Source organism: Citrus sinensis, chromosome 2 (assembly GCF_022201045.2).
Source record: "Citrus sinensis cultivar Valencia sweet orange chromosome 2, DVS_A1.0, whole genome shotgun sequence".
Classification (NCBI taxonomy): Eukaryota; Viridiplantae; Streptophyta; class Magnoliopsida; order Sapindales; family Rutaceae; genus Citrus; species Citrus sinensis.
This window is the reverse complement of record NC_068557.1, coordinates 11,888,925-11,914,472: the sequence shown is the minus strand read 5'-3', so window position 1 is coordinate 11,914,472 and position 25,548 is coordinate 11,888,925. Positions and strand designations below refer to the sequence as shown.

Below are 25,548 nucleotides of genomic sequence, written 5' to 3'. Positions count from 1 at the left end.
GCCTATACAGCTTCACAATTTATTGTACAAAATCTCACTATTTTCTTTAAAAAAAAGAAAAGAAAGTTTGTGCAGCCGCATCTAAAAGTCTATTGAACTAGTGGATATGAAAGATTATATAGAGCCCTAAAAGATGACAGAATACCATCTTTGATCTGTTTGAGCCTTTCTAGCCAACCTTATTATAAAGAATCCATAGTTAACCCCTTTGAGCCTTTAAAAAAAAAAATTTCTTTAGTAACCTATCATATTTTCTTACTCGAATGAAGAGTATTACCTTATGTTTTATGTTTTCCATCACCCAATTATGTTTGAAAATAAGGATGATTATGTATTCCTAATAATGGTGCTATAAAAAAAAAGGATGATATGTATATATGAATAAATAAAATAAAAAAGAGCAAAAAAAAAAATCCAAGCAAAAAGAAAAAAAAAAGGCACCTTGTAATCTCCAAAAGTCCCCTATTTTTCAAACATATATTTTTGTTTTTCCTATTACCTTTTTGTTAGCCATGACCCTAGCCTACGTTGCGTCCTAATGAAAGTCCTTCTCGATTTTTGGGAACTATAGTATGAAGTAAAAGCTGGTAATATGGACTAAAAGATATGCTGTGGTGATGCATAAAAATAAAAATAAAAATAAATTTTGCTAGTAATTCATTGGACTTGAGATCATTTTATTTCTAAGCTGTGGGCATTATTTTTTTCATCTTGGTGAGAGCGTGTGATATTATTTTATTATTCTCTCAAATTTACCATTTTTTAGAGTGACAAATTAATTTGGGGTATATCTTCTTTTGAGAAAGTTACTCTTAATCGTGAGATTTTGGGGTTTGATGTATCATTCTTAAAAGTGGCTTGATTAATGCAGTTCTGATAATTGATCATTTTACAGGATTTTACTGAATTTTTTGTGCGGGTGTGATTTTCTTTAGGCTAAAGATAATGCTTATACTTTTATTTGATTGTTGTCATTAATATGATGAAAGAAGTAAACACAATTTTTCAAAATCAAAAAACAAGATTTTCAATTTGGTTTTGAAATTTCTCTAAATGTTTATCGCTTAAGTTGCTAGAGCCTAGCAATAAGCTGGTTGGGGGGTGTGATTGACACTAAAAAGTGTACATTTAATAAGGATAAAATTATTAGTTTTTCACTTATTGTGTCGATTAATGCGTTCATTATTTCTAAATTATTTTAATACTCCCCAAATATTTTTTATGTTAAATTAATTCGTAATTTGTTAATTTTTATCTTGTAAATATTTTTCAGGAATAAAGATAGAATTAGAATTGAAAGCGGGAACAAAGAAAAACTATTGGAACACAATTGAAGAAATGTAATAATAAATAATAAATAAAATAAAATTAAAATTAAAAAAGAACAAAAGAACAAAAAAACAAAAGCATGTTGGTGATGGTCAGGAGGCCACTCCTGACCATCACACAATTCAATATGTATATAATATAAAAATAAAATAAAATATTAATATTAATAAAATAAAAGAAAAGAAGACGATTCCCTTGCCTATAAAAGGCAAGGGGATTCAAGCCAGAGCAGAAGGCCAGAAGCTAGGAGAGCTTATTTTTGAAAAGCCGAGAGAGAGTTTAGCTGAAGAGTTTTTTTCTTTCTTTGTTTCTTTTCTTTTCTTGTTTCTGTTTGTATCAATTTTCTTTGTAATATATTTCAAAAAATTTATCAAATAAAAAGAGTGTTGTGTTTTCTTTCAATATGAGTGGCTAATTTTATTAAGCTGATGTGAAGGGTGAAGCTCAACGTTTCAAACTATTAATTATTATTATTTTCTCAAATGAGTTTTTAAGTTTATTTAATTCTTTTCTAATTATTTTTATATCATGTTAATTTATAAATCTCTTTGGATCTGTATGGTATTTTGACATAATATCGACACATTAATATAGTGTGGCAATCAGATTCTAAACCTTAGCATATTTTTAAATTGATTTCAAATAATTTCTTTTCCCACAATTAATTTTCTTAGTTTTACTATATTTAAAACTCCATGTGGTTCAACCCCGGTCTCACCGGGTTATATTATAATAAAATACTCTTATACTTAAGAGTAATACACTTTTGAGTCGTGTCAACTACTGCTGTATACAACTTTTCTTTTTCTTTCTCATTGGATGAATCTTGCATCAAATCATACAAATTTTTTATTAGAGGTATTAAAGCTAACCATTTTGTATATGTCGACTAATAAACAAATAATCCAACCTAATGAGCGACAATGGGAAATAGAAGGTGTCTCCAAAAAAATTACAGAAACGAGGCAACAGAAGCTCAAGTAACAGCAATCCAACGATATCATAATCAATATTGTCGAGATATTGCCACAATAAAAATGGTCACACCAATACAAAGATCTCGTTTGGGGTTGCTGCTAAGCAGTTGAATTTAACAAAATGGATCAGTTGGACTTTAGTTTTTATTATTTAATATATCTTTTCAAAAAAAATATTTTATACTTTAATTAATTAATTTTTAAAATGAATGCATTAGAAATAATTTAATTTTAACACAAATTTATTCAATTCTAATAACTATGTTTATAAATTTCATAAACTTTACCCCACAACTAAAGACTTATCAAATACCCAATCATCTTCATCCCAAACAAGCTCTAAGTTGCTAAAATTATATATATATATAACCTCCGTAGTTGTTTCAACAAGTAAAATTTTATGGTACAAAATTTTTTAGCTTTAATTCTGGTCATACGATGGTACACATTGGATTTAGATTAATTTGTTCTCATCTTTGTACATAATTTTTTTTTAACAAAATCACAGATAATTGTTATTTATTGAATAAAAATATTTATGTAATTTGTTTGTTCCTGCAATAAACAGAATTAAGCACAAAGTAATAATAAAACAGTGAAGAAATTATCATTAAGACAACAGAATTGAAAATTTAATGATAAAAATATGAGGCTTGGTTACAAAGCTAGCTTTCTCGTAGTTGATTGCTCTACTCATTTTATCTTAGGCTTGTATTTTTGACATCCATATATTATTGGTTAATAAAAAATAAAAACAAATAAACAAAATGATGAATTTAAATTAACCATATATAAGTAAAATTAATTTAATTTAATTTTTTAATTTAAAATTTCGACACAAGTCGTAGAAATCAGATTCAAACTTCTATCAGCTGAGCTGGATGGTTCGTCTCTTTGCTGTCTAAACAGGTAATGGGCCCTATCAGAAAAACTGTAAAAAAGAAAAAATAAAAAAAGAGGTAATGGGCGGCAAAATTAATAGGGAAATTTACACCAATAGCCATAAAAATTTTAGCTTTTTCCATCTTAGCCCCCCAAACAAATTTCTATCAACATTAGCCATAAAAGAACCTTTGCGACCAAAATATCCCTCTTTCTCATCTCTCCCCCAACACTCTCTTTCACACATCTCTACCAAACCGAACAAACTCCCATCATTGTCATTATTATTGCTTTTACCAGGGTTGCTTTTGCGTTCTGAATTCAATCTTCTTAACAAATTGTAAAAGGTGATGTAAGTCGTTAAATGTCCATATTATAGTTTCCACACTGCTTATATCTCATACGATTACACCCCAATTTTTTTTCTTAGAATTGCTTATATCTCTCAACACCACTTCAAATTTTTAACATGAGCCCATCATCAAAATCAAAGCATGATACTACGGTGATCAAGTGCAGGAAGCATCCTAAACACAAGCAATCACCAGGGGTTTGTTCTCTTATGTTGTGTTTACTTGCTGGAGTGGGAGTGAGGAGTGTGGATTCCTCCCACTCCAGCGTTTACTTACTTAAAATGGGGAGGGATTGGGAGTCTCACTCCGTGGGCCCCACTCATTTTTGGAGTGGGGAGTGGGAGTGGGAATCCACTCCCACCTCTCCCATTTCTACCCTTTTTTTATTTTATGTTATATAATTAATAAAATAAAATAAATAATATTATATTTATTTAAATAATAATATTATATTTAACTAAATAATAATTTACATTGATTCTAAGTTAAAATTATTTTAAAATAATATTATTATATTAATAGAGAATTAATAAATATAATATTATTATATTTATTTTAAAAGTAATAGTACTATATTTATTTAATAATAATAATAAATACTTTATTCTAAGAAAATATTAATTTTGTACTAAATAATATTATATTATTATTTTATATAATAATAAATTTAATATAATTATATTAAATAAAATAAAATAACATTTCATTTTATATTAAAATTACAATTAATAATTTATTGTTCATAATTAAGAATATTAATAATTATAATAAATTTACAAATATAATAAAATAAATATTATTCATTAAATATATTTTTTATTAGTTTTGTAATTAAAAATTATAATTCTTTAAATAATGATAAAATTGTAATTTGAAACTATTTACTCCCAATCCAAGACAAAGTAAACACATAAATTGGATTCTGATCTCCATTCCATGCTTCCATTCCAGTATAAGTAAACAACCTACTCTCACTCCCATTCCACACTCCTAATCCTAGGATTCCCACTCCCCAGGATTCCCAATTCAATCCAAAAAGTAAACGCTACCTTAGTGTAGTATTAGTAATATTAATATAACTTGGGACTCGTAAATTCAGGAGTGGTGCAAGGGTGGGCAACGATACTGATGGGAATGTTGTCTGGCAGCATTCCATGGTACACAATGATGGTTCTTCACAAGAAAATCCCAATGCTAAAGCGAGTTGATGACACCATGGCAGTGTTCCACACGCACGCCGTCGCCGGCAGCCTAGGCGGCATCCTTGCTGGATTCTTTGCGAACCCAAAACTTAACCGCATATTCTACTTGGTTGATGACTGGGAACACTACATTGGCCTTGCCTATGGCTTCCAGAGCGGCCGCGCCTCTACAAGATTCAGGCAAATGGGAGTTCAGTTGCTAGGAATTTCGTTTGTCATTGCTCTCAACATTTTCACCACCAGTGTCATATGCGTGTTGATAAGGATTGTAGTTCCGCTTAGATTGACAGATGAAGAGTTGCAAACTGGAGACGACGCCATTCATGGAGAGGAAGCTTATGCATTGTGGGGGGATGGGGAGAAGTACGAGTCTAGGATTAATTCAGCTTATGGTGCTGAAGACTTCCCTCCAGCTGTCTCAAAGGGTGAGCTTGAAATGGCTTAGAATGGGAGAATATATTGCACGTGAAAGTAAGAAGAAGAAATGGCATGTCGCACCAAGTGGTCACCAAATGGCCTTGGTGCGACAGGCAGCCTTGGTGCGACAGGTGCCTGTCGCACCAAGTTTCGTGCGACAGGCAGCCTGTCGCCATATTCACCCCGACTCGCAGTTCACTGAAACTCTCGAGCAAGTTCAGAAAATAACTCATACCACTATGTGATGCCGATTAGTGTTGGATCCGGATAGATTATGATCGGATTTTACTTTTATCGTTGTCTTTTATCGTCGCCGTTGGTTGATGATTCATGAGTGGAAAGCTGCCTTTGGTTTGACGAAAGGGGAGAAATAAAGTTATTTTTGGTTTGTAAAGAAGGGTAATTTGGGGAGAAAAGCATGTATTTGATTAATGTTGATAGAAAAAAGTTGAGAGGGTTAATTATGAAAATAACAAAAATTTTATAATTATTTTCATAAATTTCCCAAATTAATAAGGAGCCAAGAGCCAGCATATCTTAAAAAATAATTTGCATGGACAAGCCACGAAAGCTCAAAAAGTTGAAAGTCAGGTGGCTGCCATTACAAATCTTTTAGAGTTTAGTAAACCCTAAGATGCGAGTCCTTATGTTACATTTCATGTAACATACACAATTCATAATAACCATATAAATATAAAACTCGTATAATTATGTGGTTCTTGTAAATTGTGTATGTTATATAAAATATAACATAATAAAATTTATGTAAGATATATTTTATGCATCTTACATCCATTTACATAAATAATGAATAAATCTCACGTCATGTGAGTGAATGTAAGGTGTATAAAACGTATCTTAAGAATCTTTCATAACTTTTGTACTTTATTTGTTTGGAGTCATTGCATACGTATGTGAACGCTGACTGCATCAGGGCGAACCGGCTTAGGCCATCAATTCAATAAATTTTTTACGTGATGAAATGAAATTGCTAAAATCTTTATAAAAAAAATTGTCTCATTGCTTTTTTAGTGCAGCACGTGGCAGCACATGCAAACTCCTGCAGTTCTCCTTTAACTACATGTTCCATTAATGTCTATTTCTTTTAACGTGAAATCTTTATTGATTCAATTTAAATATATACAGATAACAGTATATCTCTACTTTTTACATCAAAGATGAATTTTCGGACTTCTATTAATTACAGTAAATAATCGATCAAACGATTGTATTTTCACGTTAGATACTTGAGTGATTAACAACCGTATTAAAGTTATTTTTTACTAAAGAATATCTTTTTAATAAAGAAAGTGCAAGAGCAACTATAGCTTAAAAAGTCACCGTCCTAAATTATTTAATAAACATTCACATTTGTGGTACGAAAATTAAAGTGATTTTATATTACAAACTCATAGTCATTTAATGAAAAAAACTTATAATATCTTCTCTTTTGTTAAAATTATTGTTGAATACTATATTTATTAAATACTATCAATTTTTATTTCAAAATTGTACCTTTTATTTTATAACAGCTTTGACTTAAAAGTCATAACACCTAACAGTAGGGGTGTTTGCAGATCGAATATTACGGATTGGACATCCATCTATATTCGATCCATGATTTTGTGGATTATAAATTTTTAATCAAATTTAATCCATAGATTGGTGAAATTCAATTCAAATTCAATCCATACATCTGCAGATTGGATGCGAATTTGACCCAATCTATATCTAAACCACCATTTTACGGATTAATTTGCGGACTGAAAATTTTTAATTCTATCTAATCCACGAACTAACTAAATAAAAAAATTATTTAATATAAAAATAATTTTACTACCGATCAAATTTAAAATTAAATAAGATTTAAATAAATTAATTGTTTAAATAAAGCTAGAAAATAAATTTAAAGTTTCAAAATATAACACATCAAAATGAAAAAAATCTCATTCGTTTAGATTAGTACATGAAAATTAACTATTTATGAAGCTATATTTGTTTATTTAGTTATTTTTATTTTATATTATTATCGGATAAGATATAATATAATGTTAATATAACTACATTTTAACTTATTTATTTACTAGTAAATACTAATGTCATATTTACAAGTTTTATTTTTTAATTAAATAAATACTTTTTATTTTTTTGCAGATTCACGGATTTTTACCGATTTACATAAGTAGATCCATATTCAATCCATTGATTGTGGATTATCAAATTTTTAATCCAATCCAATCCACTAATTCACGGATTGAATTTTTATAGATCAGATTTCTACGGATCAGACGGATTGAGCGAATCAGATTGGATTCTGAACACCCCTGCCTAACATAGTGTAAATTAGACTTTTTGCATATATTTTTCTTTTAAAAGCATAGAATATTTCACAAGTATGAGCTTTATAGGTATTAAAAAAATAAAATAAAAGGGTAAAAGCTCATTTAGTCTTTGTATTTTAAGATTAGTGTCCATTTAGTCCCTATATTTTTAAAAATACCTCGAAACATCTCTGCTGTTAAAGTATTGATACCCCTACCATTACTTTTATTTATTTTGGTTTACTTTTACAATATTACCCTTTTATAATAATTTTTTTGTTTGAACATTAATAAAAAATAATAATTAAATTACCAATGTAACCCTGAAAAATAAAATATATATATATATATTAATTTTTTTGCAAGCACCATTTGCACACTTGGAAGTTTGCATACAATTTTTGACAATTAAAAATTAATATAATTTTTTAGGGTTAAATTGATAATTTAATTATTTTTTATTAATGTCCAAAAAAAAATTATTATAAAAGGGTAATATTGTAAAAGTAAGCCAAAAGAAATAAAAAGTAACGGTAGGGTATCAATACTTTAACGGCAGGGATGTTTCAAGACGTTTTTAAAAATATAGGAACTAAATGGATACTAATCTTAAAATACAGGGACTAAAATAAAATAGCATTGTAACATACGAAAATGCAGTAAATCACAAACATACAGCAACAGCAAAAAGAATATCGGTAATAATTATTAGATATCCAGATCTCGATAAAACAAAAGTATCAGATATCCATGAAACAAAATTATCATAGATTTAGATCAATGAAAATATTTTCACATTGGAATTGAAATTTTACAAATTTATTAGATAGATAACCCTTTGTATATAATCTTCAGGTTTGAGCTAATTTTCTAGCTAGGCTTTATATTTAAAATTAAAAAAAAAAACTACACAAAATGTCTCAGCCATTACTTTTGTAACTTTAAAATTTTTCAAGATTCGAACAATATATTTACTTGATATAATGCAACAGGTAAAAATAAAAAATAATTGAATATATTTTAATGAAAACAAACTATTGAAGCTAACTAGCTCGAACCCAGGGACTAAATTAACATTTATCCAATTTATTACAAAATCCTAACAAACTCGGATTCATTATCCTAAATCTGAAAGTGTTGTTGCAATGAAGCTAAAAGTTCCGTAACCATTCTCTATTTTATGTCAACAACCACACAAAGAATTACAAGCATTTGGAGCAAACCAAATTGGCAACAAATTCATCAATATTTTTGTCTGAACTTCCGCCTTTAGCCACGGCTTCTTCGGCAAAATTTCTCCATTTACCAGCATTCTGTTTTATCTCCTTGCCTCGCTCACCCTCCAATATTTCACTAATGCAATGTGCAATTGCTTCTCTTCTGACAATTCCTTTCTCATCCGCTGGAGCTTTAAGTCCCATTTTCCAAACATCCATAATGTACTTGGAATTAGTGCTCTGATCAGCCCATTGTGGCATTGCCACCATTGGAACTCCCAAGCTCAGAGCCTCCAACGTAGAGTTCCAGCCACAGTGTGTCAAAAAACATCCTGTTGCTTCATGTGCCAAAACTCCTAATTGTGGACACCAATTCACCACCAAGCCTTTTTGGGATGTTTCATCTGAAAAGTTTTCCGGAAGTTTAGATTGTTCAGATTCCCTGACAACCTACAAGAAATACTTGTCACTTGCTTTCAGACCCCAAGCCAATTCTTCCATTTCCTCTATTTTTAGTGTTGCCATACTCCCAAATGATACATAAACAACTGACCCTTTTGCCTGGTCGTTCAACCATTTAATGCAAGATTCATTATTTTGCTTAAACATGCTGAAACCATAGTCTTTGTCATCTTCAAGTTGCTTATCCAAGTACATGGGAGGGTACGGTTGGTCCAATTGTCCTCAATGGCCAATGCCTCCCCAGCCATTCAGCTACCTGGACAAAATAGATTTAAAGTTTATTAATGTCAGAAAGCATGTTGCTTGACTACTTTTTGGTTCCATGGGTAAAATCATGTGATATATGTGCTTAGACTACTTTTTGCCCGATCATTTAACCATTTAATCCAGCTTTTTTATACACACAAACACACACACACATAAATATATATAAGGGATCCTTAATTATTTTAAAGACATAAATAAATAAAGATGAAAAAATATAAATTTCAAATCCAGTACATTTTATCTTATAATATATTAAAATTTACATATTTTTTTATTCATTTTATCTTATTATTAACTTTTATATGGTCAGAAATTCTTAATTGAAAGCTCCATATATATACACACACTAAAGTAAAAGGAAAATTATTGAAAAACTTGTAATAGATTTTACCTCTTCCTCCAACTCATAAAATGTGTTGCAAAGAACCCAATCAGCTTTGTCAATATTATCAAATTGATTTTTCAGCACCAAATCAGAGATAGCAGTATATGGCCCAAATCGTAAACGAATGAAGGCATGTCTTGAGGCTCAAGTGGGGGCATTCCGGGCAGCAAAATATCATTGCCTGTAAGTGGAAGTTTGAGCAAGCCCCTATTCACATGGTAATATATGCAACAAACAGCACAAGATTGAGTGAGAAAAGTAGCTCCAAGCAAGCCAAACTTCTTAGCAACATCAAGAGTCCAAGGCAAAATTGAATCATATACAATGCAATCAACAGGAACACTTGAGGCATTCATCTTCTCGACTAGCTCGGTAAGAGTTTGGGGGCCAAGTTGCCAAAATCTCCCCAAGTAAGCGTCAATACTCTCTGCTTGTGCAATACCTCCTTCATCGTAGCCGTTGGAGATTGCCTCGAGAGCAATGGGGATGGGTGATGAATTTCTATGCAAGGATTTGTAAAGGAAATGAGTAGTAACGAAAGTGACTTTGATTCCTTTGTGTTGTAAGCGCTTGGAAAATTGGAGCATGGGATTTATATGGCCTTGTCCTGGATAGGTTAAGACCAAACAGTGAGCCAATTTGCTGGAGGAAGCTTTCTTTTCATTCTTCGCCGTTTATTTTTTGCTCTCTCTCTCTATTTCCGTCGCTTAATTATATATTGATTGATAGGAAAGTTCAAGACATAATCTATATCTTGCATCATAAATTATTTGAAGTCATTGCATACGTCTGCGAAGGTGAATTCACGCATTTGCTCATAAATTCAAAAACTGAAGGTGGTGATCCATCAAATTATGTCACATTCCAGTCGTATATACAACTTTGCTCCTTCTTCTCATTTGAATCATACATCATAGCTCATACGAAATTTTTCTTAGAGCTCTTGGAGGCTTGGAGATAACAAAATTTTTAATAAGTGGACAAACTAATAAATAAATAATCAAATCTATGAAAATAAACAACAAAGGGAAAAATTAGAAGAAAAAAATTTGTCTATAGAATAATGATGTTAAAAGATATTTTTCTTATAGTGATGGTATACCATTTTGTGCTAATTTTTGTGCATCTATCATTATTGTTCTAAATAAATAAGTCGGACATCAGAAGCTCAAAGTAACAAAAGTTCAATGATATCATAATCAATATTATTGAGAAATTATATATTACAAGAAATATGGTCACATACCAATTCTAATTAAGGCCCTATTTTGAATTGTTCGCAAGCAGTTGGATTTAAACTAAATTGATAAAAACAATCAATTTTAATTTTAATAAATTCTATTCACAAATTTCATAAATTTTTACCCCATAATTAATGATTTATCAAACACTCAATAATAACTATAGTCTCTCTTTTTTTTTAAAAAAAAAAAAACTAATTACAACATGACAATTCCAAACATGTCCTAAATTACTGAAATTATTTACCCTAATTTTCGTATTTATGACAATTCCAAACATGTCCTAAATTGCTGAAATTATTTACCCTAATTTTCGTATTTTTTGACACGATCATAAAAGAAAATTAAATTGCGATGTATATTTGAAATAAGTGGAAAGTAGGACCCGCTAGCATTATAATTTTTTTTTTTTTTTGTCCTTGCTTTGGTAAAAAGGTGTTACAAGTCAAAGATATTACAAAAATTCAACAAAATTAAAGATATTACAAGCTTTTGGAGGAAATCAAATTGGCAACAAAGTCATCAATATTTTTGTCTGAACTTCCACCTTTAGCCACGGCTTCTTTGGCAAAATTTCTCCATTTATCAGCATTCTGTTTTATCTCTTTGTCTCTCTTACCCTCCAATATTTCACTAATGCAATGTGCAATTGCTTCTCTTCTGACAATTCCTTTCTCATCCGCTGGAACTTTAAGTCCCATCTTCCAAACATCCATAACGTACTTGGAATTAGTGCTCTGATCAGTCCATAGTGGCATTGCCACCATTGGCACTCCCAAGCTCAGGGCCTCCAATGTAGAGTTCCAGCCACAATGTGTCAAAAAACATCCTGTTGCTTCATGTGCCAAAACTCCTAATTGCGGACACCAATTCACAACCAAGCCTTTCTGGGATGTTTCATCCGAAAAGTTTTCCGGAAGCTTAGATTGTTCTGATTCCCTGACAACCCACAAGAAATACTTATCACTTGCTTTTAGACCGCAAGGCAATTCCTCCATTTCCTCTATTTTCAGTGTTGCCATACTTCCAAATGATACGTAAACAACAGACCCGTTTGCTCGATCATTTAACCATTTCATGGAAGATTCAATATCTGGCTCAAAGATGCTGAATCCATATTCTTTATCATCTTCAATTTGCTTATCCAAGTATATGGACGGTAGCGTTGGTCCAATTGTCCTCAATAGCCAGTGCTTCCCCAGCCATTCGGTTACCTATAAGAAATTATTCCACTACAAATTGTAAAATCTTAGATATCAAATAACGTCAAAAGAAAAATTATCATTCACAGTTGATTCAACTAGTAAAATCCTATGGGATAAGGTTTGTTAGTTTAAATCCCACTTATACGAGGGTACATAAGATTTAGATTTAATTTGATCTGATCTCTTTATATAGATTTTTTTCACAAAGTGATCAGGCATAATTATTGTTTATTCAGTAAAAATATTTACGTAATATGTTTGTTCCCGTAACAAACAGAATTAAGCACAAAGTGATAATAAAACAGTGAAATAATTACTATTAAGACAATAAATTTGGAAAACGAAATTTTTATCTCCTTATTTGATCAAAATATGAGCCTTGGTTATGATGCTCTCTTTAATAAATTTCTCAACTCATTTCGCTGTAGACTAGCTTTTTTTTAATCTATAGATTGTTGGTCGATTAAAAATAATAAAAATAACAATAACAAAACTATAAACTAAATGATGCATCTAAAATTAATTATATATAATTAGTGATATACATGTGTTTCAAGATTTTTAGAAAATAATCAGCAAAGCTCTACGTGGCCTTCTGTTGATTATTATGCGGAATATGCATCAGCTTTAACATAATTAAATCTTAACCTGCAACGAATTCACATATTCAATACGTTACTTAAAAATCAACACAGTTCTGATCATCACTAGATTCGAATCATGTGCTAGAAAAAAATTTGAATTGAAGAAAAATTATTAATTACCTCTTTCTCTAACTCATAGAAGGTATTGCAAAGAATCCAATCAGCTTTGTCAATATTAGAAAATTGGCGAGTAATAATCATATCGAAGAAAGCAGGATATGATGCCGAATCGTTAATGAAAGAAGGCGTATCTTGAGGATCAAGTGGACGCAATCCAGGCACCAAAACCTGATCACCAGTGAGGGGAAGTTTAATCAACCCTTTATTCATGTGGTGGTATATGCCAGCAACAGCACAAGATTGAGTGAGAAACGCAGCTCCAATCAAGCCAAACTTCTTGGCAACATCAAGAGCCCAAGGCAAAAATGAATCATACACAATGCAATCCACATCATTCAGCCTCTCAACAAGCTCAGTAAGAGTCTGCAGGCCAATTTGCCAGAACCGATCCACGTAAGCTTGGTCCGTTTCTGCCTGTGCAGAACGGCCTTCATCGTAGCCATCGGAGATTGTCTCTAGTGGAATGGAAATGGAGCTTGATGGATCTCGGTGTAAGGATTTGGAGATAAAATAAGTAGTGACTAGGGTTACTTTTATTTCTTTTGCGTTCCAAGCGCTTGTAGAATTGAAGCAGGGGGTTTATATGACCTTGTGCTGGATAGGATAAGACCAAACAGTGAGCTAATTTGCTAGAGGCAGATGCCTTCTTTTCATTATTCTCCATTTTTTCGTTCCCAAAACAATGAACTTGAGCTCGCTTCCAGTGATCTGCTGGTTAATTATATATATATATATATATGCGCACACACAATAGATTTTTTGGAGTAATTCCAAAAAATTGAGCCATATTAATAATAATAATTAAAAAAACTTTTAAAAATTAAAATTTTGGAGTAAAATTTCACTTCTATTGGCTATTGCACATCTTAAAATAATAAATTTACATGGGTAAAACAGACAGGTCCAAAGCTTAGGAGTCGTGATGCAAGCATGCTTGTTTTCTTATCATTGTATTAATTAATTTGCAGTCATTGAATACGTATGCAGGTTCTGCATGGGGGCCAAAGATAACAAAGACATAAATTTTTATTTACACGAATCATGTTGACGATGTTGCCTAAACTTAATTATCAATGTTAATTCCGCCATTCGTTAGGCGGCATCATAAGCTACAGCCGATCTTTAGGTGGACAACACAGACAAACAAGGCAAAATGTTGCTAATTTTTTGGAAGATGACATAAACAAGACATTATTTGTGGTACCATTTTCCACGGATCATTTTACGTTTTACAAAAAAACAAAAATGAAAAAGGCGTTTGGCATGCGTTTTTGAGCTATAAAATAAATACAAGGAGAATGGGTTGCTTCCATTCTTCAAGTTTAATCAACGGAAATGGAGTTTTGTTTCTTGTCCTTGCATGCTTAAATGGGGCCACAACCTTTGTCATCAAATGTGACATTTTATTAACAAAAATATTTAATATGTATTAATTAATATAAGAACAAAGGATGACTTGCATATAGGTATGTTATAATGACAAATACCGATATATTTATTTTAAGAATAAAATAATATTTGTTTATTTATGTTTTTTAATTTTTAATTCAGTTATTTAATTTATTTTAATTATTTATTAAATATAAATATTTGAATAATGGTTGGCCTAAACCACTGCAAACCACCGTTGACCACCGGTCGCTACAATTTTCTCATAATTTTTTGCGTTAAAGTTTGTACCAATGGAATCCTCGTCAATAGGTCTACACAACCTTACTAATATCTCTAGTAACAAAGCTTTCATTTGCTGTTAGCACGTAGTTAAATCTTTGAAATCTAAAATTTTAACTGTACATATTTGTAACATTGCATAGAGCCCTCGGTGTGGATTCTAGCGGCGCCAATTAAGACGTTAACGAATAACATATTTAAATTGTCGGTGGTGGCTAGTGGTGGCTGCCAGTGGTTGTTTATTTTTTAATTAATAAATCAAAATAATATAAATTATAATATCAAATATCAATTTATGTAGTATAGTTCATATAACACATGGTACTTTATGAATTGTACTACCCTCTCTAATACTATATATCATAGTTCAATACCTTCCAACATACCAAACGCTCCATAAAATTATTTTCAAGTCTATGGTCCCAAGATACAATATAAACTCTATAAATTAATAGTACTGAGATCATATAAAATCTATTAATTTATATGGTGTATTTACAATTCTATTAACATACATATAATTAACCAAAAATTTATTTTATTTTACCAATCTAATCATATGAATAAGAACTAGCCCACTAAATATACATCAAGTAGACTAAAAAAATAAAAATATTGTACTTATCTACTTCGAGGTTTCTAATTTAGAAGAAATGATTGCTAACATCGTTGAAAATCCTATGATGATGAATTTGAGGATGATACAACAGCTTTATTTTGGAGCCAATTATGTGCAAGGAAGCACTCAAATCGACAACAATACTTCATAATTTTTTACTGTGATTCAAGAGTTCAATTCAAAAATTTATAGATGCATTAAGAAAAATTATTAGAGATGAATTTAGAGAAAAATAGGCAACAATAGCTCATATTTTATTAAATAAAACAGCATAGTCCATTATATTTGTAATCTAACAAATTATTAAATTATAATGTGAATGAGACTACAAAATTATATAAGAGTTTTTAGAAAAAAAAAAGTATTATTTACATTATAATTTAGAGAAAATAGGTAACAATAGCTCATATTTTATTAAATAAAACAGCATAGTCCATTATATTTGTAATCTAACAAATTATTAAATTATAATGTGAATGAGACTACATAATTATATAAGAGTTTTTAGAAAGGAGATTCTCAGTTTGGTGAAAAAATGAACGAGGGTGCAGTAGCAGCCGTTGAGTTCCTATTAGTCAACATTATTCTTTTGACCCTTCCAATCATTTTTAGTGTTAGTGATATGTCCTAAAGGCCAATAGAATGGTGTTTGATTTTAGGGAATTATTGTATTTGATTAGCATTTTGATATTTATAAAATGGCAAAATTATCAACATTTATAAATTAATTTAATGAATATAGTCCAAGAAGTAAAATAGTAAAGGAACAAATTCTCGAGTTTGTTGAGAATATGAAATGTGTATGGATATGAAATATGTATCATTTGTACTATACTTCTAAAATAGTTCCTAGTGGTAGATTTATGTATCCTTTGTACTATACTTCTAAAATAGTTCCTAGTGGTAGATTTATGATTGGACGTCGAAAATTCCTATAAACACTAGTATGTGTTATGACTCTTTATGGTATATGATACTAAAATGGATGGTGAGTTTCATATAATTGACATGAGATGTCAAGTCAAACACATAGATACTTGTTGCAAGAACAAGTTTACTGAACTTGACCAAATAATAATAAACCATATGGTTTTGAGTGTTAAAGGCTTATTATACATTGTGATAGACATCTGGATGGGAATCAAGAAAATTCGAAATTCGAAATATTTCAATTATTTAAAGAAAAAAAAGAAGAGAAATATTAAAAAGAATAATAACGAAAATAAATATAATAAGAGATAAAAAGAGATGCGACTTCCCCCTAAATATTTTATACCTTCCCCTACAAAAAAACTTGTAATACCAACCCCATTCGTAATTCCATCAATTACTCGTCTGTCGAACAAATGAGTTAGTTCCGCTAATCCTCTTATCCCTTCTGTTAAGGATCTTGTGTAAAAAGCATCTATGTTTAGTAATAGTCTTTAGACCTGAGGCATCACAAATGTCTTGTACATAGACACCTATGATATGTGAAAGCATAAGGATTGATTCCTAATCAAGGAAGAGATTTAGCAATAGCTATTATGATTGGCTATGTATGGAGACAAATGTATTGCCAATATGGAATTCATCATTTTGTAACAAACAAAAAGGATGTCCCTTTAAGATAATATGAATTGGCATGAGAAATCCTTGGCTAAGGTGAAATTTAGTTGAAGGAGTTCAAATTATATTTTTTATGCCAAGTTCATTTAGATTTATTTTTTACAAAAAGCATAAATACTTAACACACTAAACCATAAGCTATGCTTTTCTCTGGACATGGATAATGAAGAGACTAGGACATAGAGAAACAATGGAATAGGTTCTATAGATCTAACAATTCTTGTTATTTGGGTGGTTTTGAAATACTGTTAGGCGTCACTCATGACTTGTAGAAACCGTAAGAGCATTATTGGTAAAACGTATTAGCAATGCATCTTAAGTCATTAGAAAACTTCTAATTGATGACTAAAGAGTTTGGAATCATTTAATAAATATAGAGTTATCATTAAAATAGTTATACTACCTTATAACAATGACCCTAAAAGGTCACACACCTAATAGAAATGAAAAAGGAGTTACTAGAAAATGAAAAGTTAAATTTCCTAATTTTAGGAAAATCGGTATTTATATTGTAATTCATTAAGAATGAGTCTATAGATCTTAAATATGATTTAAGATAGAAATTTTGATGTTCCATAAATGGTTTAAGGAATAAAATAAATTTCATAAATCCTCAATCAAACATTAGGTATAAGATTGAGCACGTAAAATGACCATATCGGACATATTTCGGTTCATAAATGATTATTGACTTCTAGACCAATTTTGGGTTTAGAATTTTGGGCTTTTATTGGACCTAATATGCATTAGGAAAAAACATGAGAACATGTCACAAAAGAAGCTCACAATTAACCATTTGATTTGATCAAAATAGGCTTAATTAATTAAAGACAAAATTAATTAATTTGGCTATTTATTCATTCAAAATTAATTTTATTAAATAAATTATTGGAGTGATAAGATCATGTCCAATAAAGAATGGCTCAGTGAGTGGGTCTAGCTTATGATAATGTTTGGTGTCATTGTTGAAAAAGATAATGGTGGCTTTATTTTGTGGAATGAATGATCATGAACTAGCATTCATGTTTCTTCATTATTTCTCCCATTCCAAAATAAAATGTGGTGATTCCAAATCCTATGAACTCTTGGAACATGTTCCAAGTGTTGACTGATTTGAGGCATCACAATTGGGGTGCTTTAAGGATCTCAAATTATGCAAAAACATAAGCTATATTCGTGCAGTGATCTATTTCCTGGATAGTGTTTGTACCTTGCTGTTTTTAGTCATTTTCTTCTACCTCACAAAGTCGTTTCTGAAACGACAAGTGAGGTAAATAAACTTCAATCTTTCCTCTTGATTTTTGTTTTTGAATGAAGTCGATCCGAGGTTTCAAAAGCTTCCACCATTCGTTTTAATTTTATTGCGCAAAAGTTGCGTTTTCACGAACCTCATGGACAAATGTTGTCCTTCATCCAGATGATTACGTGATTTCCGCCACGTCAGATTGACACATTAGAGCTCGTGTTTCAGATTCGAACTCATGCTCATTGAGTCAAACTCGGTGGAGTCGATTAAGATGTCTTTTTTTTTAAATTTTGGGCAGCTTTTGAATGGTTGATGATGTGGCGAACACAATAACTGGATTAGATAACTGAATCTGATGGGAAATCTCTGACTCAATGCTAACCAGATTCTAGGGGTGGGCACGGGTCGGGTTGGGTCGGGTTGATAGCCAACCCGACCCAACCCGCATATAGAACGGGTTGAAAAAATTCAACCCAACCCAACCCATTACATTTTTCAACCCAACCCGACCCAACCCGCAACTCTGCGGGTTGGGTCGGGTTGGGTTGATTGGGTTGGGCTTTTGAAAAAACCCATTTTTATTGTCTAAATAAAAATAAAAAAATAATTAAAAAAAATTAAAAGAAACACAAATACTAAAATTCTTACAACAAATCCAATATTTCAAAATTTAGCAATCAAATTATTAGTACATAACTAATGAAAAAAAAGTACATAAATTTAAAATCTTGTTTAATACAAAACATTAAAGTCCAAAGAGTGAAATTATAAGTCTTCCATACATAGGAAGAGAGTTTTCCCGAAACCATTGCTACACCAACCAATAGGAGTGTAATGAAGATCAGTCCAATGACATCAAAATCCAGATCAATCCAAATTAATGACATCAAAATCTGATGCCAATCTTGAATCTATATAACAATAAAAATAAAAATATTAGGCATATATGATATAACAAATAAATACAAGGAAAATATAAATAGAATAAAAATAAAAATCATAATATAAATATTTACCTGATGTAATTGATTCATAAAATGCCATATCTTCAACCGAAGATGTATCCTCTTCTACGGCAATACGAGAAGAACAAAGCCAATTTTGCCCACATATTAAGCTCTCTACCATTTTAGGACTCAAAGAAGCTCGAAATGGATCAAGAATGCGTCCTCCTGTACTGAATGCAGACTCAGAAGCAACTGTAGATATTGGGATTGAAAGAATGTCTTTGGCTATATTAGACAAAACTTTATACTTCCCACCATTTACCTTCCACCAGTTCAACAAATCAAATGAATCATCAAAGCAATTTTCACAATCATCTAATAAATATTTGTCCACTTCATTTTTCAACTCTACACCATCCTCTTCCAGCTGCTTCTTTTTCCATTTTGAAAGTTTTGCTACCTTGGCTAGTCTATAATCAATAATATCACTTTTTTTCTCTAACTCGGATGGACAAATGACAGCATTAACAGATTGGTTTTGGCTACCACTATCACATCTAGAGTTATTATTTGTGTAAAAATCATACAAAGAAGATAATAAGCCCTTAATCACTTTTATGAGCTCACACACAACATTTTCATCATACAACTCCTCAAAACAAAATTTCACAAAACTCAATTTATAACGCGGATCAAGCACAACAGCAACAATTAACAACTTATTTAGAGTGTTGAGGGAACCCCAATATTTGTCATACTTCTCTTTCATCTTCTTGGCCATTGCACTGAAATAAGAATCATCACTTACTATCAATCCTTTTAAATTTGACTCTATAGAATGCATCTCATGAAAATACAAATGTGATGTAACAGACAAAGAAGCACTAAATTTTTTTGTAATTTCATAGAAATTCTCCAAAAAATTATTCAACACACTTGCATTCACCCAATCTATATGTTCCGGTGGCCCAATCCTTTTTTTTCCACCCTCTTTCTCTTCAAAATAGGATCTATAAAATCCATCATCATCCTCCAATCGTTCAAAAGCTTTTTGATATACAAGAGCACTCTCTAACATCAAATAGGTGGAATTCCACCTAGTAGGAACATCCATCACAACAATACGTTTAGAATCAAGTTTTTCATGCTCAACACATTTTCTAAACCTTACTAATCTAGCCGGTGATGATCTTACATATTTCACAGCATTGCGAATGCTAGAAACAGAATTATTCATCTCTTTCAACCCCTCAGTCACAATCAAATTTATAATATGTGCACAACATCTAACATGAAGGTAATCACCATTCAACACAAGCCCACCCCAATTATTTAGCTTCTTTTTTAAATAAGAAATGACCAAATCATTCGAACTTGCATTATCAACAGTAATTGTAAACACTCTATCAATACCCCATTCAAGCAAGCAAGACTCAATCAATTTTCCAATTGTATCTCCTTTATGATCATCGATCTGGCAAAAGTTTAATATCCTTTTATGAAGTTGCCACTCATCATCAATAAAATGGGCTGTAATAACCATGTAATTCAAATTTTGTATTGAAGTCCAACAATCAGTTGTTATACAAACCCTATACTTATTACGAGCAAACACTTTTTTCAAATTATTCTTCTCATTTAAGTACAACTGATACACATCTCTAGCAACAGTTCTCCTAGAAAAACGATCAAGTTTTGGACAAGCTTTGCTCATAAATTTCCGAAACCCTTCTTTTTCAACAAAACTAAAGGACAATTCATCAATAATTATCATCTCAATGCATGCTTTTCTAATGTCCTCTTTGCTACAAGATATTGCCACAAGATTACTGCCACCACCAGTTGTGTTATCCTCAAACACCAAGGTTTTTTGTTTTAAATCAACTTTCCTATCAGCATAGGCTGTGCATGCTGCCAAGTGATTCCATAAAGTACGGGTCCCAATAAATCTAGAATGATACGCATACACTTTAGAACAGTAGTTACACTTACATTTTGTATCATTCTCTAATTTTGTGTAATGTTCCCATACTTTTGACGCTTTTCCACCTTTTCCATTGCCTGCATTTGTATTAATAGCACTATCAGTTGTACTTTGAGTTGTTGAAGGTGTAGAGATATTAACTCCTGGATTACTGGATGAATTTGCTTCCATCTACAAGGAAAAAATTCCAGGCCAAGAATATTGTTATTATCCTATTAATAATTAACAAATAATCAAAAAAATAACAAATAGTGGTCACAGCAAGCTTAAAGCTCTTTTATTAATACATTTAACCATGTTTGGATACTACAATAAATAAATATGATTAAAATAATTTTATGAAAAAAAAATCCATCGGAGATAGAATACATATGTGAATTTGAGAGCATGACTAGTTAATAGTAATACTGAATATATTTCTGCAGAACAATGCCCAGGAGATGTTTGTCGAAAAGCTTTTTCCCTAAGATTGTAATAATAACAATTATTTTATTTATGTTAATCCGATTGTTGATTAAGCTTGACACCATCATAACAACCAAAATTTGACCAACTTTTATCAATAAAAAAATATTATAAAGCACCAAATCATGAAATCAAATGACCAACTTGTTTCAAAATAATAATAAATTAGTAAAATAGAAAGAAGAAAGAACCTAAGCATGTGACGATGTGTAGTTTGAGCAATTTGAGCAGCTTTTCAAGAAACGTTGAGTTGTGATGTTGTTGTGTTCTATGCGCGAGCAGATGAGCAGCTGCAGTTGTTCTTTAAACAAGAAAATTTGAGTTTAGGGTTCAGAGAAGTTGCTAAATATATATTCATATATACGGGTTGACGGGTCGGGTTGGGTTAAAAATTTACAACCCGACCCAACCCGCAAACAGTGCGGGTTGAAAATTTAACAACCCAACCCGACCCGTAAATTTTATCAACCCAACCCAACCCGCAAAAATTCATACGGGTTGGGTCGGGTTCACGGGTTGGGCGGGTTGGTGCCCACCCCTACCAGATTCCCTGGAGAAATTATAACACTGAGTGAGAGTAGAAAGAAGTAGAGAATCAATATTTCGATGGATTTTATAGAGAGCAGAAAAACGGTGTCCTTTTTGGAGAGTTTGGTTACGTTCTGGAGATAAAAAGCTAATGAGTTGGCTCGGCGATTGAAGTTCGAGAAAGAAATGCATAGACCAGTGACTGACTTGATCAAGGCTACAAAGTTGTCAAGGTAGCTCTGAGTGAGAAAACGTGATCAACAGCTGAGATTGGCGCGTCTTCAGAAGGAAGATCAATGGGAGGTCTCAAGCTGTGAAATGTTTTCCTTGCTGAGTTGAAACCACTCTTCAGATCAAATATTTGTGGGTTCTTTTTCTCCATTCGGAGAAGCTTTAGAGAATACTTCCAATATTGTAACAACAGTTTATAAAGTAGAGTTTCAGCATTGTTGTTGGAAACATCGAGTGGTTGACATTATACAATAGGGCATGAGCCGATAAAAGGAGCTATCAGTAACAGGAGACTTTGAACAAAAGTCAACAGTGTTGGCTTAATAATAATATCTATTTAAATATATTATCGGTTATAAGCTTTAAAGAGTACTTTCAAGTTATATATAAAAATTATTTGGAATCTTTTAGCCTATTCATAATCTTTTCTATATAGCCTTTAAGTTGATGGGTCATTAACAAGCAAAAGTAATTATTTTGGCAAGGCTCAAGACTTTAGTATATATAATGGATTTCATTTACCAACCTCCACAAAAAAGTGATTAAATTACCCTTTACTTAATCTTTTAGAAATATAGAACAATTATTCTTATCATTATCTAGTCATAAAAATGTGAGTAGGAAAATATATCCTAAAGTAAATTTTCTAACATCCGCATATCCAGCAAAATCTAAATTTGAATACCCAATTACCTCAAGATTATCAGAGTACTGATATGTCACTACAAGAAAAATGACCTATTATGATAGGTAAAAACTGTCATCTTAGGGGGTAGATGACGGTTATCCTTACTGTCATTATAGCCAGCGTCAAGAAAAGATGACAGATAAAATCGCGTCACAAGTTGTGATAGATTTTACTTATCATAATTATGTCATACTACTTAGAAGAGGGAAATTATTTTTTATTTTATATTTTCATTTTTTTAGAAATTTTTGGATTGTATTTTTTTTTTTGGGATATCAATTGTGTGTATGACTAGTATTTTCTATCACATTTTTTTGAAAAAATTGATTATTTATTTTATTTATTAATTTAAAATAAAAGTTATGAAATTTAAAATTTAAAATTATTAAAATTATATGAAAGAAAATAAATTACTAAATGCAATTAAATCCAAAACCAATGAACTAAATTAGTGAACTTTATTAACCATAAAAATATCCAAAGTACATTACATTAGTTAATCCATATTCCAAAGTCAAGCCAATAGACAACAAAGGTCAATCCAAAACCAAGCAAAGTACTCTGCATTCAGCAACATCCAGCAACAAACCTACACAAAATGTAGTCTTCTAGCAACAAAATTACAAAATCTAGTCTTCCAGCAGCAAAATCCAGCAGCCCTAAAGCCAAGACATGAAAATTCATCCAGCATCAGACCTATGCAAAATGTAGTACTCTGGCTATTCAATCCACTAACTAATTAATTAATTAATCAAGCAAACTAACTTATGTAATTACACTGAAATGGACGTGGCACACCAGATTAGCAACAATGACAAGTGAGGCAGCAGTTAAAGCCCAAACAACAAGAAAGCCACAAGCCACACCTTTAAGTTCTTTTGATCTTTTGTAGCTGCTGCTACTATTACTACTACTACTACTAATAATAATAATAATAATAAAACCATCATATTAATTTATACAAGTCCCAATATAAGTATATAACTAAACAAAGGGTTCAAGAGTTCCATGTGTTAAAAGTTACAATCATAGAGACCTTTCCGTAATGGAAAAACGAAGATAAAGCTCATGAAAAGTAAATATACCTATTTAGTAATTTAACAACCTCATAAACCAATCATGGAGACATTTCCATTGGCCCGCAAGTAATCAATCATAGCCTTCAGATTATCTTTCTGACAAACAAGCCATCAACTTTGGATGGACCTTAATTACAAGAATAAAGTCCAACAAGATAGGTAATTGATCTCATGAGCAAGATTAAATACAACACCTCATCAAGCTTTGCCATGAATTGTATCAGCTTTGCTTTGTGAATGAATATAATAAGCTTCATATTCCTTCGCTCCTCATAGGTAGAAATGGCCTGCAACAATTAAAGAGCCAAGATTCATTCATGCTTTTTATCAAACACTTGGAGGGAATACAAAAATAATGACTATATCCCCAATTCGAAGGTAGTGAGCATACGGCTACATGCAAGTATATATCAATATGTATATATCTTCTAGGAATTCTCTGCCTTGGAGTTGAAACAATTTGTGGTGCTAGCAAGCTATGTTGTTAATTGGTATAAATTTTTGAATGGTACAAAAGGCCTGAGATTCAAACCATGCTCATATGAGTGCGGAGAGTGGAAATTGAGTAGAAACCACAATACTATTGATATTCTTAGAAGTTCTTTCCATGTGACATTCGTTCAAAATTGTAACTAAGAGCAAAATGTTTAACGGTTTTTAATGTATTGTACACATATGTATCAATCAATATCTTGTAAGATCGAAAAATTGATAACGTTCCCTCAAGACAAATGAAAATGGAAATGAACTAGTCAATACCTGCATTACCCAAAAGAGAAACTCTGATGTAATAATAAATTCTTTGCTCGGTGCAAAAACAGCCACTGGAAACACACATTGGTTGGATGATATTGACATTATTTCCAACACACACAATAGAAACAATACCAATTGCCCACCAAGTGCATGACTCAATGTGCGCCCAGACCTGACACCACTTCCTCCACATGCGACTCGGCCCACAATCACCACTAATTTCAACGAATTAGTGAATTTAACCAATGAAATTGAAAAAAAAAGACTTTGCATCACAGTGAACGAATTTGAGAATTATCTATATATATAGTTCCATGCATCCACAAAAAGTGAAAAAAAAATTAGTTATTAGAAAACCCCAATGATAAAGCAGCCTAGACAATATCCCAACACCCATCACGATTAAATTGGCAGGGATCTTTACAGTCTAAATCAAATTAATTTAACAATAAAACTATAATAATTAAATTCCAAAAAAATCAAATAAATGTTTAAAATTCCATAAATAAAGAAACATAGAAGACCAATCAAATAGATCCAAATTTAACAAGAGCACACCTAGGATTTTCAAGTTTTACACGTACAGGGTTCAAATTTGACAAGAAAACATCTAGGTTTTACAAGATTTAGGTGTGTAGGGTTCGAATTTGACAAGAACACATCTAGGGTTTTTAAATTTACATATATAGGGTTCGAGTTTGACA

At 31.3% G+C, this 25,548-nt stretch overlaps 2 protein-coding genes and 2 pseudogenes across 2 annotated transcripts; 1 reads left to right on the top strand and 3 right to left on the bottom strand.

Annotated features, from left to right (window-relative positions):
• The first annotated feature begins 4,669 nt into the window (after window positions 1–4,669).
• On the top strand, window positions 4,670–5,188 carry LOC107176765 (ammonium transporter 2 member 5-like). The gene has a single exon (XM_052434908.1). The coding sequence runs from the start codon at window positions 4,670–4,672 to the stop codon at window positions 5,186–5,188; it is 519 nt and encodes a 172-aa protein (XP_052290868.1).
• A 3,341-nt stretch (window positions 5,189–8,529) lies between these two features.
• LOC102619847 (UDP-glycosyltransferase 74G1-like) lies at window positions 8,530–10,514 on the bottom strand (annotated as a pseudogene).
• Window positions 8,530–13,787, bottom strand: LOC102620123 (UDP-glycosyltransferase 74E2-like; annotated as a pseudogene).
• A 5,079-nt stretch (window positions 13,788–18,866) lies between these two features.
• On the bottom strand, window positions 18,867–21,851 carry LOC112497162 (zinc finger BED domain-containing protein RICESLEEPER 2-like). The gene is made up of 3 exons (XM_052435322.1): window positions 21,754–21,851; window positions 19,183–21,268; window positions 18,867–19,077 (listed from the first exon to the last, which is right to left on the bottom strand). The coding sequence occupies exons 2-3, from the start codon at window positions 21,266–21,268 to the stop codon at window positions 19,034–19,036; spliced, it is 2,130 nt and encodes a 709-aa protein (XP_052291282.1). The 5' UTR covers window positions 21,754–21,851; the 3' UTR covers window positions 18,867–19,033.
• Between the last annotated feature and the right edge of the window lie 3,697 nt (window positions 21,852–25,548).

Coding starts and splice junctions, on each gene's coding strand:
- LOC107176765 (XM_052434908.1), top strand. CDS start 4,670: ATGGGAATGTTGTCTGGCAGCATTCCATGGTACACAATGATGGTTCTT.
- LOC112497162 (XM_052435322.1), bottom strand. CDS start 21,268: ATGGAAGCAAATTCATCCAGTAATCCAGGAGTTAATATCTCTACACCT. Junction 19,078..19,182: donor TTATGAATCAATTACATCAG/GTAAATATTTAT, acceptor ATTGTTATATAG/ATTCAAGATTGGCATCAGAT.